General features: G+C 36.0%; 2 protein-coding genes across 2 annotated transcripts in view; both read left to right on the top strand.

The window, feature by feature from the left end:
- Positions 1 to 15,559, top strand: part of LOC106155781 (uncharacterized) — a 197,920-nt gene that overhangs the window by 23,401 nt on the left and 158,960 nt on the right. The window lies entirely within an intron of this gene.
- On the top strand, positions 16 to 6,342 carry LOC106161536 (adaptin ear-binding coat-associated protein 1). Its single transcript, XM_013538527.2, has 7 exons — positions 16 to 193; positions 758 to 858; positions 1,443 to 1,547; positions 2,008 to 2,089; positions 2,485 to 2,599; positions 2,910 to 3,202; positions 3,581 to 6,342. Exons 1-7 carry the CDS (start codon positions 84 to 86, stop codon positions 3,609 to 3,611), a joined length of 837 nt encoding a protein of 278 aa, XP_013393981.2. The 5' UTR covers positions 16 to 83; the 3' UTR covers positions 3,612 to 6,342.

The raw sequence follows: 15,559 nt of genomic DNA, 5'->3' as shown, positions 1-15,559 counted from the left end.
GTAAAAAGCATTGTTTAGAATTCTTTGTGGCTTTCGAATAATTTTCGAATGATCGATTTGACAAGACCTGGATCTCGCTTTTCATGCAGCCAAGACACGCCACGAAAATGGCCGAATACGAGCGTGTACTATGTGTGAAAAATGAAGTTTTCGTATACAGAATCCCCCCTAGGCCTTCGAATCGAGGCTACAGGTAGATACGCTATCTATAATCTTATTCTGTTCATCCTGCATTGATTTTAAATTAAACGAAGGTGTTCGTAGTGTATTTTGAGAGGAACCATTTTACCGGCCGGTGGAAAGGGGAAGTGGGTGGCACTTGTCACAAGCTTTCACCGAGCTTAGATCTCACCGATAAGATCTGGAATCACTGAGAAATTGCCAAGTTCTGTGCTTCTGCTTTTTTAGTGGAATTCATAGGCCTGGGCGTGTATTAATCTTAATTTTGTTTTGAATGTCAGTTTTTATATTTTTAAAACTCTAAATTAACTTGGCTGCATTAGTTTCAATGAAACACCTAATTTGCGTCTACAGGTGTCAAAAACAATAAAAGTGTTTTCAACAAACTATTTGCAGTGTATAATGCTAATAAAAACAATGCGCTCTAGTCAAATATGGACACTCAATGTCTCATAGTGATATACTCTGTAAACACACACACACACACACAGAGAGAGAGAGAGAGAGAGATGAACCTACAGTATATGGATGGACAGACAGAGAGACAGACGTGTATATCTTTTCTTCTTTTTCTCAGGGCAGCAGACTGGACATTGGACAAGCCAGACTGGACAGGGAGGCTAAGGGTGACCTCTAAAGGTTCAGAACTCAATATAAAGTTGGAAGATAAAGTATCAGGTATAGAATAAAGAATAAATGGGATTGTCATAAAGGGTTATTTGTACTTATATCAGTGGACTTTGGTTTGTTGTGTGTGTGTGTGAGGGAGGGAGTAAAAAGGACTTGATATACTGAGTTCTTTTTTGTGTTCATTTTAAACTGTTAAGTAAACGCCCCCTCCTCCAAAGAAAAAGGGAGAAAGAAAGAAAAAAAATGTGAAAGGATTTTCACAGTTAAGAAGCTTGGTTTGAACTGACCTTAGTTAAAGTGGAAATCTGTGCCCGCCCTTCCCCCCCCCCCCCCCCCCCCAAAAAAAAAAGTAATAATAATAATAATAATAACGCCCATAGTAACCACAAACCCCATGAATTACCCAACACACTGTACAATTATTTAGCACCAACAAAGCGATACCTAGCACCAATATTCATCCACTCTGGTAGTGCTGGTTAATTTGTGGGTTTGGTGGTTAATATGGGTGTTAGTGCTGAAATCTGCGGGTGGTGTTAGTAAACGCCTAATCTGTTTATAAGGCCTGAAATAGAAAGGATAAGTTGGAAGATGTTATCATGACATGTAGAATTTCAATTCTTTTGTTTTAGGAGAGCTATTTGCTAAGTGTCCGGTGGAGGCCTACCCAGGAGTGGCCGTGGAGGCAGTCATGGATTCAAGTAGATACTTTGTGTTAAGAATCCGAGATGAAAGTGGTAAGGTCACCAATGGAAATTCAAGGGCATAGGGACAAAAGGGGGAAAAGATACCACATTAAATAGATTATTTTAGATTAAATTGTGCTGTTGTTATGTTGACCTGAGTATAAAGACAACAGTGTTAACCCAGCTCCATTTATTGACTGATTTTAGAACACATTAGACAGATCATCTTCAAAGGAAGAAGAAAACAGAAACCCCCACCTCATTGTAGTTGTTTTAATTGTTTTATATTATCTAATTAATTTTATATAATATAATATTGTTAATATTATAAATGCAAAATTTGTTAATTTTGAATATGATTCCTAAGTAAAAAGGTATTAGTTTGACTGTTGCCTTTTCAGAATTCTGCAACTACATATATTGCTTATATATTTAAAGTTATCATTATATTATACACTGAGAGATCTTTAAAACTTGAATACTGTTTTTAAAAGAACACTGTCTGTTACAGGTCGAAGTGCCTTTATTGGAATTGGCTTTACTGACAGAGGGGATTCCTTTGATTTGAATGTAGCACTACAGGATCATTTCAAGTAAGTATAATTATATACACCTGCATTGTGTTCACTTGTGTTATATTTGTTAACAGTTTGAGTACAACAGAACTGGTGGTTATAGAAGTATGTTGGAAACAAGAGGAGGTGTATTGATTTGATTGCATTCAGCGAGAGTCCCTGCACAGATGGAGCGATATTCGTGGAAGAATAGTTTCATTAAGACTCAAAGCAGAAATTAATGAAAAAATTTACAAAATTTGATTTGCCGGTCTCTAATTTTACTGGCATTCAATTCGGTTGGGTTTTAATAACATAATGTGCAACCTGTGAAATGCATGGCAAATTAAAGCAAATATGGCTCCCTTTTTGTCACTGTTTTTGCTTAGAAAATTGGTAAACATTAAATCATGTAAACTCTGTGATCACTCTAGGGGAATAAAACAGGAGCAGGAAGCTGAGGCCGCGACGAAGGAGATGGCGCTGGACAACACTCCTAAACTGGATCTTGGATTTAAGGAAGGACAGACAATAACCCTCAATATAGGTGTAAGAAGGGGCTTATTTTATTTATTTATCTAATATTTATTTGTTTACTTATGTATTTACCTATTTACTTACTCATTCATTCATGCATACATTCATTCATTAACTGAATCACTCGCTCACATACCCATTCACCCAACCACCTGAAATGGACTTGTTAATGTTTCCATTGAAAATGATAAAAAAAAGTAATGTCTTTGGGCATTTGCACTAAATTCATATATCATATCATATCATATCATATCATATCATATCATATCTCTGTAATAAAAGTTTACAGCCAATAGTCTGAAATAGACACTCAACATTTCAGAAGGGAAAAAGTAAAGCCCGGCCAAAACCCCAGGGATTGCAAGGTGGAGGTGGCATAGGACTCTTACCTCCTCCACCAGGTGGTGCTAGGATACCACCGCCAAACGCTGCTCCTTCACAAAATACAAATATGTCCTCAATGAACTTTAGCAATCCAGCGCCTCAGAGGGCGCAACAGCCCAGTAGCAATATTGATTTGTTAGGGGACCTGGTGGACCCATTCCAGTCCCAACCCCAGCAGAAAGCCAACCAGTCCAGTGCTCAGGATTTGTGGGGGGACTTCACCAGTGCAAGGTACTAAAATATTATTTATTAACATATTCTTAATGCTTCAACCAAAATAATAACAAAGCTTTCATAAGAGGATCAATTACGGCTTTTATTGCCGTTTATTTTTTTACCAGTAGCCGCTATCGTGAAAAACTGCCCATAAATGAGAGACCTTCATTCAGATGTGTTTTATTTATTGCTCTATTTTATATTATTTATTTATTTATCTCATTTTACTTTATAAGTTACTTTATTTTCATATAATTGTGTTTGCTAAGTTCTTCCTTTTTTTCTGCCAGACATTTTTTTAATATATAAAACAAAATAATTTTAGTTTCATTTACATGATAATAGTTGTCATAAACTTCAGATGATTTGTTACATCAGGCTTTCCTTTTTCAGCTCAAATAATGACCCCTGGGAGCAATTTTAGACCAAGACAGAGAAAGAGTTATTATGTTATGAATTAAAACATCTTCCAAAGGAAGTCCTAGAAAAGAAGCGAGAACGTAAAAGATAATTTTCATGAGTCTCAGAAAAAACTCGACAAAGCAAAAAAAAAAGCAGTGGGAGATATCTGGACTGAACTGCATACATGGCTGCCAACATGTCAACTTCTTTAAGTCGTGTTTTCAGTGGGGTCCATTTTATTGGGTTTGACTCCGCTAATCAGGTGCTTGCATTACGATTAGCTCACCGTGATAACAAGCCAATATGGTTTCAGTTTTAAGTCAGTTATGATGGCTGTGGGCAGGACAACAGAGGGATAAGATTTCCACCCCACTGGGAGATAGTTGTAGTCAAAAGGCCTGGGGCTTGTTTCATGAAAAGTGCTTCACCCCCCCAAAAATGGTCTAAACTTGTAGCTCAAAACTGAAGTCTTCTTTAATTCAGGATGCATCTTATGTTGTTCACTTTAAATAATAAGTGTTAGTTGAAAACATTAGCTATGTCTTACTTTTCATATAATAGACACAATATGTCATGTAATAGTCCATAAGTACTACTGATTTATCATATATCAGTGAAGGCTTAAATTTTGGTCTTAAAGTATAGACCAGTTTTTGGCCTAAAATTCTTTTGTGAAACAGATCCCTGCTGATGTGGGTCATAACAAGAAAGAACAGCCCAACTTTTCTGGAAACACGGCTTTGGACCTTTTTGAAGGTTTTTGGCAGCTGGATGTAAATCAAGAGGAGAGAAAAAACAATAAAACTAAAAAATGTACTCTTAAAGAAGTAAGGTTTGAAAGTTCAAAGAGGAAAAAAGTGAAAATGAAAAGGACCTAAGTGTCTGAGCTATGTAGTTTCTGTGGTAGTAAATAGGTGGAGCCACTGTGATACATGGATAGTCCATTTTTCACTTGTAGGTGTCACTTCAAATCATATATAAAGAATTAAATGAAATTGATGTCAGTTAGTAATAAAGTAAGCAAGATGTGAAATATTGATATGTAAAAATGTGATCATGTGGGTCGAATACTATTTCAAGGTGAGAAGATTTTGTAAAAGATATTTTTTACATTGGAGTACAAAAACTTTTTGCTTTGAAATGATACATGTGTAAGTGATGCGTTGTTCATCCTATGTAATGTTAGCATTGTAGTCCACTAAAAAGTTGATATGTGTTGTTGGAGGGGGGGGGGGGGGGGGTGAAGTCAAATAGGAGAATTGCTCATAATTTTCAAAATCAGAAATTCCAGTGTTACTTTTCCAAGACAGAGTCCTTTTTTATCGCCAAAATGTTCCTTTTTCATGTAAAAAGTGACTTATTTTCTAAGCTATCCATTTTAAAGTTATTACAAAAATATTATTTAATAATAAATCAAATGATCCATTTTGTTCATGTGGAGTGAGTAAAATCTGTTTTCAGAATACAAGTGTTTATTATTTGTTTTCACATTGGGCTATATGTATGTAATCCTGGAGTTCATATCTGAATTGTTCAAACGTCTCACTATTTTGTTTCATGGCTAAAGGGTTAACCTTTGTCATTTTTATGGAAAATTACATTATAAATGTACTGCAGTAACAGGGAAAAAAATAAAAATCCCAAAAAAATTAAGAAAACAATGAGCATTCAAGTTGTATTCATGGATTTTTAACAAAATGGTAGGATGCCATATTGTTATAATAAAACTTTTTAGGTACTTAGATGATAGATCGGACTTGATGATGTTTTAGTTCTATATAATTATGTTTTCTTTTGGCAATTGGAATTAGTTATTAAGCTTTCCTTGTGTCAGGGATTTCAATTTATTTTTATTTTTGAAGCACATTGACATATTATAATGAGACTTCCTTATAGAAAAGGATGATCAGGTTTAATAGGATGTATATAGTAATATATGAATAAATGTGTTATAACATAATTATATAAAAGCAATATATGTATAAATATGTATTATGAATAGCAAGGAGTTTTCAAACCAAAGCTCTGAGTGTGCTAGCTATAGGTATTAGAAGTTAGGCATTTGAAATACTGTCTTTTTTCTAATTAGAGACAGCTTTTACCTTACTTGTGAAGCAAGGACATAGTGATAATGAAATAAGATTGACATTTTAGCAAAAGTCCATTGTTTTGATTGTTTAGTTTGGAGGCATAAGGGGCCAATGGAAGGCGGCGAATATTCCATGATTCTGGCCGTATTTCATAGGCTGCTTTTCCCTATAAGGCCTGGGTCAACTTAACCATTTTTTTTCTGGATAATATCCATAAACATTTCAGTTCATTTTCTGTCATTATTATTATTATATGAAGGCTTATGTTTCAAGCATGGTAAATGTAAGTCATTCAATATCTGTTGTTCAGAAAATGTCCCTTAGTTTCTTTAAAAGACTTTGCCTTAAAACAGAATTTTACTGTCAAGGTTTTTTCTCTAAGACTTGTAATGATGGTGCAGCAGTTTTTCAATAAGTGAATTGTGCATACTTATGGTGATCTTTGTTGGATTTTTACATTCTTTTCATTCATTTAAGTCTTGTTATTTGATAACAAGTTGTAACGGGAGATATCTTTCTCTACCAGAGCTGTGAATAGATTATTTATGCAACTTGGTTTATTTCCAATGTGGTGATAGATGGTTGTCCATCTATGAAATTGAATATTGTCATGTCTTACTATGTTGATTTTCTATACTGAAAATAAAGTTAATACCCTCCCCACCCTAATATGTTATGAAATCGTCTTCTCCAACCCAAAAATATAATTATATTAACGATAATAAATGAGTAGATAAATGGACTATTTAAATGTCATTTCAAAGTTTGTCATTCAATGAAGAAAAGAAAAATTGCATTATCATTTTACCTGTTGGTGTCACTCGATAGTCTCAGTAAATTGAAATTGTATTAATTAATATTTACTGAGGTTAAAATCTATAAAATTGGAACATCACATAGCAATTCAAGCAGTACGTAAGCTCTAGGAATCATTCATATTATTATAAGTTTAATAATGATGAACAGCACTTTATATTTTAAAGTTAAATGGGGTCATACCAATTCGACTCCTCTCTTTCCTGGTGACCCAATGAGACACTAACCTACTCTTTGGCAACAGCTACCGCTTTTAGTCTGTTACAAAATTATTGTATTCTATAGTTTAATTTTGTGTGCTATTGAAGAGGACCCCTGATACCAGGGAGTATAATGAAACAATTAGGAAAGCATATCGTATTTGTATAGACCACACTTGATGATCTTTCTGTATAAATATTTAAGCCTATCTCAGGCCTGTAGCCAGAAATTTCAAAAGGGGGGTTCTTTTTTTGAAAAAGTGGACCTTTTCCCATAAAAACTTCATGTACCTAGAGCAAATTTTACCCAAAGTGGACCTTTATCCAGCAAAAGGGGCGGTTCTTTCGAACCCCCCGAACCCCCCCTGGCTACGGGCCTGCTATCTAGTCATCAGGAAATTTAGAAGTAAACAACGACGGTTGATATAGCTATTGCAAAATCTGACGAACGTAGGGAAAAACCATGCTACCCGTACAACTTGTTTGTCTGCTGTTTTCAGTAAGGTCACGTACAGAGTTATGTGGTGAATTTTATTTAATGTGATCATGCTGGTTCTTTAAAAGAGTTACATAAGAGTGTGTTTGTGTAACTTCAAACCTTTCACGCATTCAACAGACAGAATTAATAACTATTTTCAAGGTCTTTTAAATTGTTAAATAATTTCCTGAATGAACTAACGCGTTTTCCTTTCTGTCTTTAAACGTACGTCTTCAGATTTCTCACATTTGGATTTGTGACAAATTTTCAGTTTGGAACAAAACTTAAAGAAAAAAATGTATCCATTTGTCTGAAATTCTTTCATATTCAATGTAAAGGACATAGGTGAAAATTCTGCTATAGGGCATTTTAGATAATGATTATGACGAAACGTTGCCAGTAAGCAAAATGATAGATTTACAAAAAACAAATACATAAATAAATCAAACAAAAAATTGCGTCAGTTCTTGTCCATTATCTTAAGTGACTAATTAACCGCCTTTACTACGTCTTGATTTCGACTCCATTTTACTATAAGTTCACAATTCTTATGCCCCTTAACAGACTCATCTTACTTATATTTTTGACCCTTTTGGCGTTGGAGCAAAAATCAATGGAAAAGTATACAAATATAATCGTGTACCCCCTCCAAATCAATCACTGTAGAGGGCAAAGGTGAAGTAATAATGGCTTTGGGCAAAACTCAACAAGTTAGGAATAAAAGAAGGAATATCATGAAAGATGACAAAAATCCATATCATCTGCTTAAAACGACTTCAATGTCTGTATAACATAAGATGGAACGCTGATGAAAACTATTTGTCCATCTTTAATTTCAATGAAATTCATTTGGAATTCATAATATCTGAATATTTAGGGGGTGGGGCCCGTTCGCTGACAATTTTTATATATTAATGCATATTAAACCAGTGAGATAACAATAACTCAGCGACCGTAGCAACCGTAGCCACAAAAAACACTAGCAGCATCATCTAAATCGAGGAACTCACGCTTGTCAATACCGCCATTTTTGTTAGTGTCAATTTGTTCAAACGACAGACCAGGCTCGGAGAATTTCGTCAGTTCTTTTTTGTCCATTTTCTCGTTGAAATCAGTGTCAAGTATATGAAATATTGCTCTGACAAAAATTCTATGTTGCCGACGTTTTCTAGGTGTAAGGTGTTCTACTGCGTTCCTCGGATTTATTTTGACCGACTCAGGATAGTTATTTCCTTCGTTGGACCTGAAATCTAGCCAAGCTTCATTCATGATATCTTCTAGTTCAGATTGTCTCTCGGTGTCTAAGTGGCGTTTTGCTCTCTGGATTACCAAGTCGATGTACTCTCGTCTTTCAAGTGTGTCATCTTGATTAACGTCCAAGTACCGGTAGAAATGACGCTTGTGATCCTAAAATGAAACCCAGATAAAGGACTGAGAGAAACAACGTGTCTTAAGGTTTGAGAGGACCTTAAACATGTACCGCCTATGTTCTCGGTCTAACCTTGAAGATAACTGAAATTATGAAATATGAAACATAACTATTGAAAGAAAATAATAGAGGGCCTAACCATCACGTTCTGCATAAAGTTCCAAATGTTGTGATTTTCACAAATTTTATACATGTATATTAATCTTCATAGCCTAATTATAATATACAATATACTGCGTTTGAAAATGTACCACCAAGGGCATTTTTTTTAGGTCTAAGTTCCCTATAAATTAAAAACGATAAATAACCTCAAATGAAAGTGTCTGATCTCTGCATTTCCTTTTGAAATGCCATTGTTCTCAACGAAAAAACAACTCATTTAAAACCAAGTCTTTTAATAGGATTTGATAGAAAACATCGAATCCAAGTGCACGACACGTTGACGATAATTGCTGACATGGAGCAAATCCTTTTTTCTCGAGGAAAATTCGATTTGGCTGGAAAACCCCATATAGAATACACGGGGCCTATATAAACGGGGTGTAGGGAGTGCGTTTTTAATGCCCAGTGTAAAGGCTCAATGTGTTCATTGGATAATGGTAACCTCCACGTACAATATCAGCATAAACATCCCAAAAGGTAGAGTGGCCAACAACCATCGTATACAAATGCGGTAGTATGATAAAGGGGTTTGGGCAGGTCGAAAACGACCACAGAAATCTTCTCAAAAATGTATCCATTGGGAAACAACCAGCACTTTACAAAATTCAAATATCAGTACTTACATGTTTATACCCCAAAGACCTTTCTTCCACACCTTGGCTGCTACTAACTGGTGAGAGAAGGGCAACTCCGATGAGACCCACAATGAAACAAACGACCATGGAACCAGACATTTTGCAAGTCTTTGTGAGGACTTCACTAAATGATAACATATAAGACTCTCATGTATAAGCCTCTAGCCAATCGACACGAAGGAATATAAAGGTAAACAACGACGCTAGAGATATCTTTTTACAAAATATGACGAACAAAATGAAATAGATGTTGCTGCATACCCACACAAATAGCCAACTTGTTTACATACTGTTTTCTATACATACAGACCAAAGTCATGGGTTTTGTACATTGCCGGTTTATTGAAAGCATTACATATGCAGGTATTTTTAAATTCTAACTTCACTTTTCTTAGGACAAATGTGATTCCTAAAGTCCTTTATTAGTCAAAAACTTGTCACCCCTCTTTCATTAAATGTGCGAACTTATTTGCATCGAAGTTTTGCGTATTTTAGCATATTTTGATAATAAAAAGTGACTCAGAACCGGTTCGTTCTTCTCTTTATTTCGACTCCGTTGTTGCTAAAATTAACAAATTGCGTGTTAAGCTTCTTAAGAGATTCCTCACAAATGAAACAGCAATCAATGTATACAATGTGCTCAGTCGTCTAAAAATGTCCCCTCCCCTCCAACCCTCTAAGGGCAAAGGAGTTTGGCAAAAAAAAATTATCATCCTTACATTATTATTATTATTATCTAAAATAATTCAGTTTGTGTCTGCTGTTCCTGTAGCAAAGCACCTAATATAGAGGAGGCCGGTAAAAACTTCGATTTGAATTTTGAAATTCAAATCTTTTCATAACAAAACCCAATAAACCAATAAACCGAAGGTAAAATGACGAAAAGTGCTCTGATAAATTTTGTTTAATGTGATCATGCTGGTTCTTTAAAACTGTTGCATAAGGGGGTGTTTGTGTAAATTCTAACCTTTCACGCATTCAACAGACAATTAAATACCATTTTCAAGGTCTTTTAAATTGTTAAATAATTGACTAAATGAACTAACTCATTTTCCTTTCTGTCTTTAAACGTACGCCTCCAGATTTCTCACATTTGGATTTGTGACAAATTTTCGGGAAAAGAGGGAAAAGGTGAAGTAATAATGGCTTTGGGCAAAACTCAACAAGTTAGGAATAAAAGATGGAATATCATGAAAGATGACAAAAATCCACATCATCTGCTTAAAACGACTTTATTTTGGAGCCTTGTCTGTATAAGATAAGATAAAACGTTGATGAAACTTTTGTCCATCATTAATTTCATTGAAATTCATTTGGAATTCATAATATCTGAATATTTAGGGGGTGGGGCCCGTTCGCTTACGATTTACATGTATTTGAATATATCAAACCAGTGCGGAAACCGCCGCAACCAAGAAAACTTGCATCATCAGCAAAATCGAGGAACTCGCCCTTGTCAACACCACCAGTTTTGTTAGTGTCAATTTGTTCAAATGACAGAGCAAGCTTGTCCGCGGGGACTCTGAAAACATCGAAGAATTGCCTCAGTTCTTGGTTGTCCATTTTCTCGGTGAAATCAGTGTCAAATATATAAAATATTGCTGTTATAAAAATTCTATGTTGCCGACATTTTCTTGGTGTAAGGTATTCTTCTGTATCCTCTGGGTTTAGTTTGACCGACTCGGGATAGTTATTTCCTTCGCTGGACAAGAAATCCAGCCAAGCTTCATTCATGATATCTTCTAGTTCAGATTGTCTCTCGGCGTCTAAGTGGTGCTCTGCTCTCTGGATTACCAAGTTAATATATTCTCGTCTTTCAAGTATGCCATCTTGATTAACGTCCAAGTACCAGTAGAAATGACGCTTGTGATCCTAAAAAGAAACCCGGATAAAGGACTAAGAGAAACAACGTGTCTTAGGGTTTGACAACTAACATTAAACATGTACCGCCCATATTCTCCGTCTAACCTTAAAGAAAACTGAAAATATGAAATCTTAAACATAACTATTGAAAGAAAATAATAAGGGTCCAAACCATGTAAATTCTGCATTAAGTTCCAAGTGTTGTGCTTTTTACAAATTTTATATATTAATCTTCATAGCTGTGGTCGGAAATGGAGCCTAATTATAATATACACTATTCTGCTTTTGAAAATGTTCCCTAAAGATATATATTAAGACGTAAGTTCCCCATAAAGCTACTTATCCTTTAAAAAAAAAAAAAATCCCCTCAAATGAAAGTGTCTGATCTCCACATTTCCTTTTGAAATACCATTGTAGGCCTACGGTGTTCTCAAAGAAACACAACTCATTTAAAACCAAGTCTTTTAATAGGATTTGATAGAAAACATCGAATCCAAGTGCACGACGTGTTGACGATAATTGTTGAGATGGAGCAAATCTTTTTTTCTCGAGGAACATTTGGCTGGAAAACCCCATATAGGATACCTTTAAGCATACACGGGGCCTATATAAACGGGGTGTAGGGAGTGCGTTTTTAATGCCCAGTGTAAAGAACCAATCTGTTCATTGGATAGTGGTAACCTCCACGTACAATATCAGCATAAACATCCCAAAAGGTAGAGTGGCCAACAACCATCGTATACAAATGCGGTAGTATGATAAAGGGGTTTGGGCAGGTCTAAAACGACCACAGAAATTGTCTCAAAAATGTATCCATTGGGAAACAACCACTACTTTACAAAATTGCACGTTGTAAATTGATCAGTGCCCCTTCGCTTATCAGTACTTACATGTTTATACCCCCAAGACCTTTCTTCCACACTTTGGCTGCTACTAACTGATGACAGAAGGGCAACTCCGATGAGACCCACAACGAAACAAACGACCATGGAACCAGACATTTTGCAAGTCTTTGTGAGGACTTCACTAAATGATTATATATAAGACTGTTATGTATAAGCATCTAGCCAATCAACATGAAGGAATATAAACGTAAACAACGACGCTAGAGATATCTTTTTTCAAAATATGAAGAACCAAATTAAATAGATGTTGCTGCATACCCGCACAATGAGCCAACTTGTTTACATGCTGTTTTCTTTACACACAGTCTAAAGTGATGAATTTTGTACAATGCAATTAGGATGGTTAATTGAAAGCATTACATATGCAGGCATTTTTAAATCCTAACTTAAATTCTAACTTTTTTGAGGACAAATGTGATACCTAAACCCCTAATTAGTGAAATACTTGTCAGGCCCGTAGCCGGAGGAGGGGGGGGGGGGGGGGGTTTGAAAGAACCGCCCTTTTTGTCAGGAAAAGGTCCATTTCAGGTAAAATTTGATCTAGGGGCACCAAGGTTTCATTGTAAAAGATCCACTTGTTGGGAAAAAGAACCCCTCTTTTGAAACTGCTGGCTACGGGCCTGCTTGTCATCGCTCTTTCATTAAATGTGCGCAAATGAACTTGTTTGCATCGAAGTTTTGCGTATTTTAGCATATTTTGATCATAAAAAGTGACTCAGAGCCGCGCTGTTCTTCTCTTAATTTCGACTCCGTTGTTGCTTAAATTAACAAATAATGGCTTTGGGCAAAACTCAACAAGTTAGGAATAAAAGAAGGAATATCATGAAAGACGACAAAAATCCATATCATCTGCTTAAAACGACTTTATTTTGAAGTTTTGTCTGTATAAGATAAGATAGAACGTTGATGAAAACTTTTTGTCCATCATTAATTTCAATGAAATTCATTTGGAATTCCTAATATCTGGATATTTAGGGGGATGGGGTCCGTTCGCTGACGATTTTCATATATTAATGTATATCAAACCAGCGCTGTAACAATAACTCAGCCACTGTAGCAACCAAGAAAACTTGCATCATCAGCCAAATGGAGGAACTCGCCCTTGTCAACACCCCCATTTTTGTTATTGTCAATTTGTTCAAACGACAGACCAAGCTTGGCCGCGGGGACTCTGAAAACATCAAAGAATTGCGTCAGTTCTTGGTTGTCCATTTTCTCGTTGAAATCGGTGTCAAATATATTAAATATTGCTCTGATGAAAATTCTATGTTGCCGACGTTTTCTAGGCGTAAGATTATCTGCTGTATCCCCTGGGTTAATTTTGACCGACTCAGGATAGTTATTTCCTCCGTTGGACCAGAAATCTAGCCATGCTTCAGTCATGATATCGTCTAGTTCAGATTGTCTCTCGGTGTCTAAGTGGCGTTTTGCTCTCTGGACAACTAAGTCGATGTACTCTTTTCTTTCCAGTATGTCATTTTGATCAACATCCAGGTATTGGCTGAAATGACGCTTGTGTTCCTAAAAAGAAACCCAGATGAAGGACTAAGAGAAACAACGTGTCTTAAGGTTTGACAACTAACATGAAACATGTACCGCGTATGTTCTCGGTCTAAACTTAAAGAAAGCTGAAAATATGAAATCTTAAACATAACTATTGAAAGAATATATCAATGTAATTCATGCATAAAGTTTCAACTTTCAGGTGTTGTGGGTTTTACTTATTTTATGTATTAATCTTCATAGCTGTGGACGGAAATGAACCCTAATTATGATATATACTATACTGCTTTTGAAAATGTACCATCAAAGGCATATTTTAAGGTCTAAGTTCCCGATAAAGCTACTTTTCCTTTAAACACGATAAATCCCTACATTTCCTTTTGAAATACCCTTGGACGGTGTTCTCAAAGAAACACAACTCATTTAAAAGTCAGGAGGTGGTAGAAAACAATGAATCCAAGACCCCATTCCCAGAGATTAGATCGATCTACTTTAGATCGACCTAACTCCCTGGAGGTTCACGCTAAATAGCTGTCAGCCGAGCGGGCACGAAAGTTAATTACCCACTTACAGCTTGTAGTAGGCGGGACGGACATTTAAGCCGGATTATCTGACATTAATCTAGGGAGACTCCCCGCGGGGATAGATCGATCTAAAAGCTCTGGGAATACGGCCCAAGTGCACGACATGTTGACGATAATTGTTGAGATGGAGAAAATCCTTTTTTCTCGAGGAAAATTCGATTTGGCTGGAAAAAACATATAGGATACCTTTAAGCAAACACGGGGGCTACATGTATATATTAAACGGGGTGTAGGGAGTGCGCTTTTGAAGTCCAGTGTAAAGAACCAATCTGTTCATTGGATAGTGGTAACCTCCACGTACAATATCAGCATAAACATCCCAAAAGGTAGAGTAGCCAACAACGATCGTATACAAATGCGGTAGTAAAGTGGTTTGAGCAGGTCGAAAACGACCACAGAAATCTAAAAAATGTATCCATTGGGAAACAACCACCACTTTTCAAAATTGAAAGTAAAATTGTAAATTGATCAGTGCCCCTTCATTTATCAGTACTTACATGTATAAGCCCCCGAGATATTTCTTCCAGACCTTGGCTGCTACTAACTGGTGAGAGAAGGGCAACTCCGATAAAACCCACAATGAAACAAACGACCATGGAACCAGACATTTTGCAAGTCTTTGTGAGGACTTCACTACACGATAATAAATAAGCCTCTTCTGTATAAGCATCTAGCCAATCGACATGAAGGAATATAAAGGTAAACAACGACGCTAGAGATATCTTTTTACAAAAAATGACGAACCAAATGAAATAGATGTTGCTGCCTACCCTCACAATGAGCCAACTTGTTTACATGCTGTTTTCTTTACACACAGTCTAAAGTGATGGATTTTGTACAATGCAATTAGGATGGTTTATTGAAAGCATTACATAACATATGCAGGTATTTGAAAATTCTAATTTCACTCTTTTGAGGACAAATGTGGTTCCTAAAGCCCTTTATTAGCGAAAAACTTGTCATCCCCCTTTCATTAAATGTGAGAACTTATTTGCATCCAAGTTTTGCGTATTTACGCATGTTTTGATAATAAAAAGTGACCCAGGACCGGTTTGTTCTTCTCTTAATTTCGACTCCGTTGTTGCTAAAATTAACAAATTGCGTGTTAAGCTTCTTAAGAGATTCCTCACAAATGAAACAGCAAGCAAAGTATACAATGAGCTCAATCGTCTAAAAATGTCCCCTCCCCCTCCAACCCTCTAAGGGGAAAGGAGTTTGGTGAAAATTATCATCCTTACATTATTATTATTATTTAAAATAATTCAGTTTGTGTCTGCCGTTCCTGTAGCAAAGCACCTAATATAG

Source organism: Lingula anatina, chromosome 9, assembly GCF_051362555.1.
Source record: "Lingula anatina isolate TDL-2025a chromosome 9, LinAna3.0, whole genome shotgun sequence".
Taxonomy (NCBI): Eukaryota; Metazoa; Brachiopoda; class Lingulata; order Lingulida; family Lingulidae; genus Lingula; species Lingula anatina.
The sequence above is the reverse complement of the archived record's forward strand: the minus strand, read 5'-3'. Positions and strand labels throughout refer to the sequence as shown.

Bases quoted from the DNA above. Each gene is read 5' to 3' on its own strand.
- LOC106161536 (XM_013538527.2), top strand. From the start codon at position 84: ATGCAGCCAAGACACGCCACGAAAATGGCCGAATACGAGCGTGTACTA. The intron at 1,548-2,007 runs GTAAGGTCACCA...TGTCTGTTACAG, and splicing joins AAGAATCCGAGATGAAAGTG to GTCGAAGTGCCTTTATTGGA. The intron at 3,203-3,580 runs GTACTAAAATAT...TTCCTTTTTCAG, and splicing joins GGGGACTTCACCAGTGCAAG to CTCAAATAATGACCCCTGGG.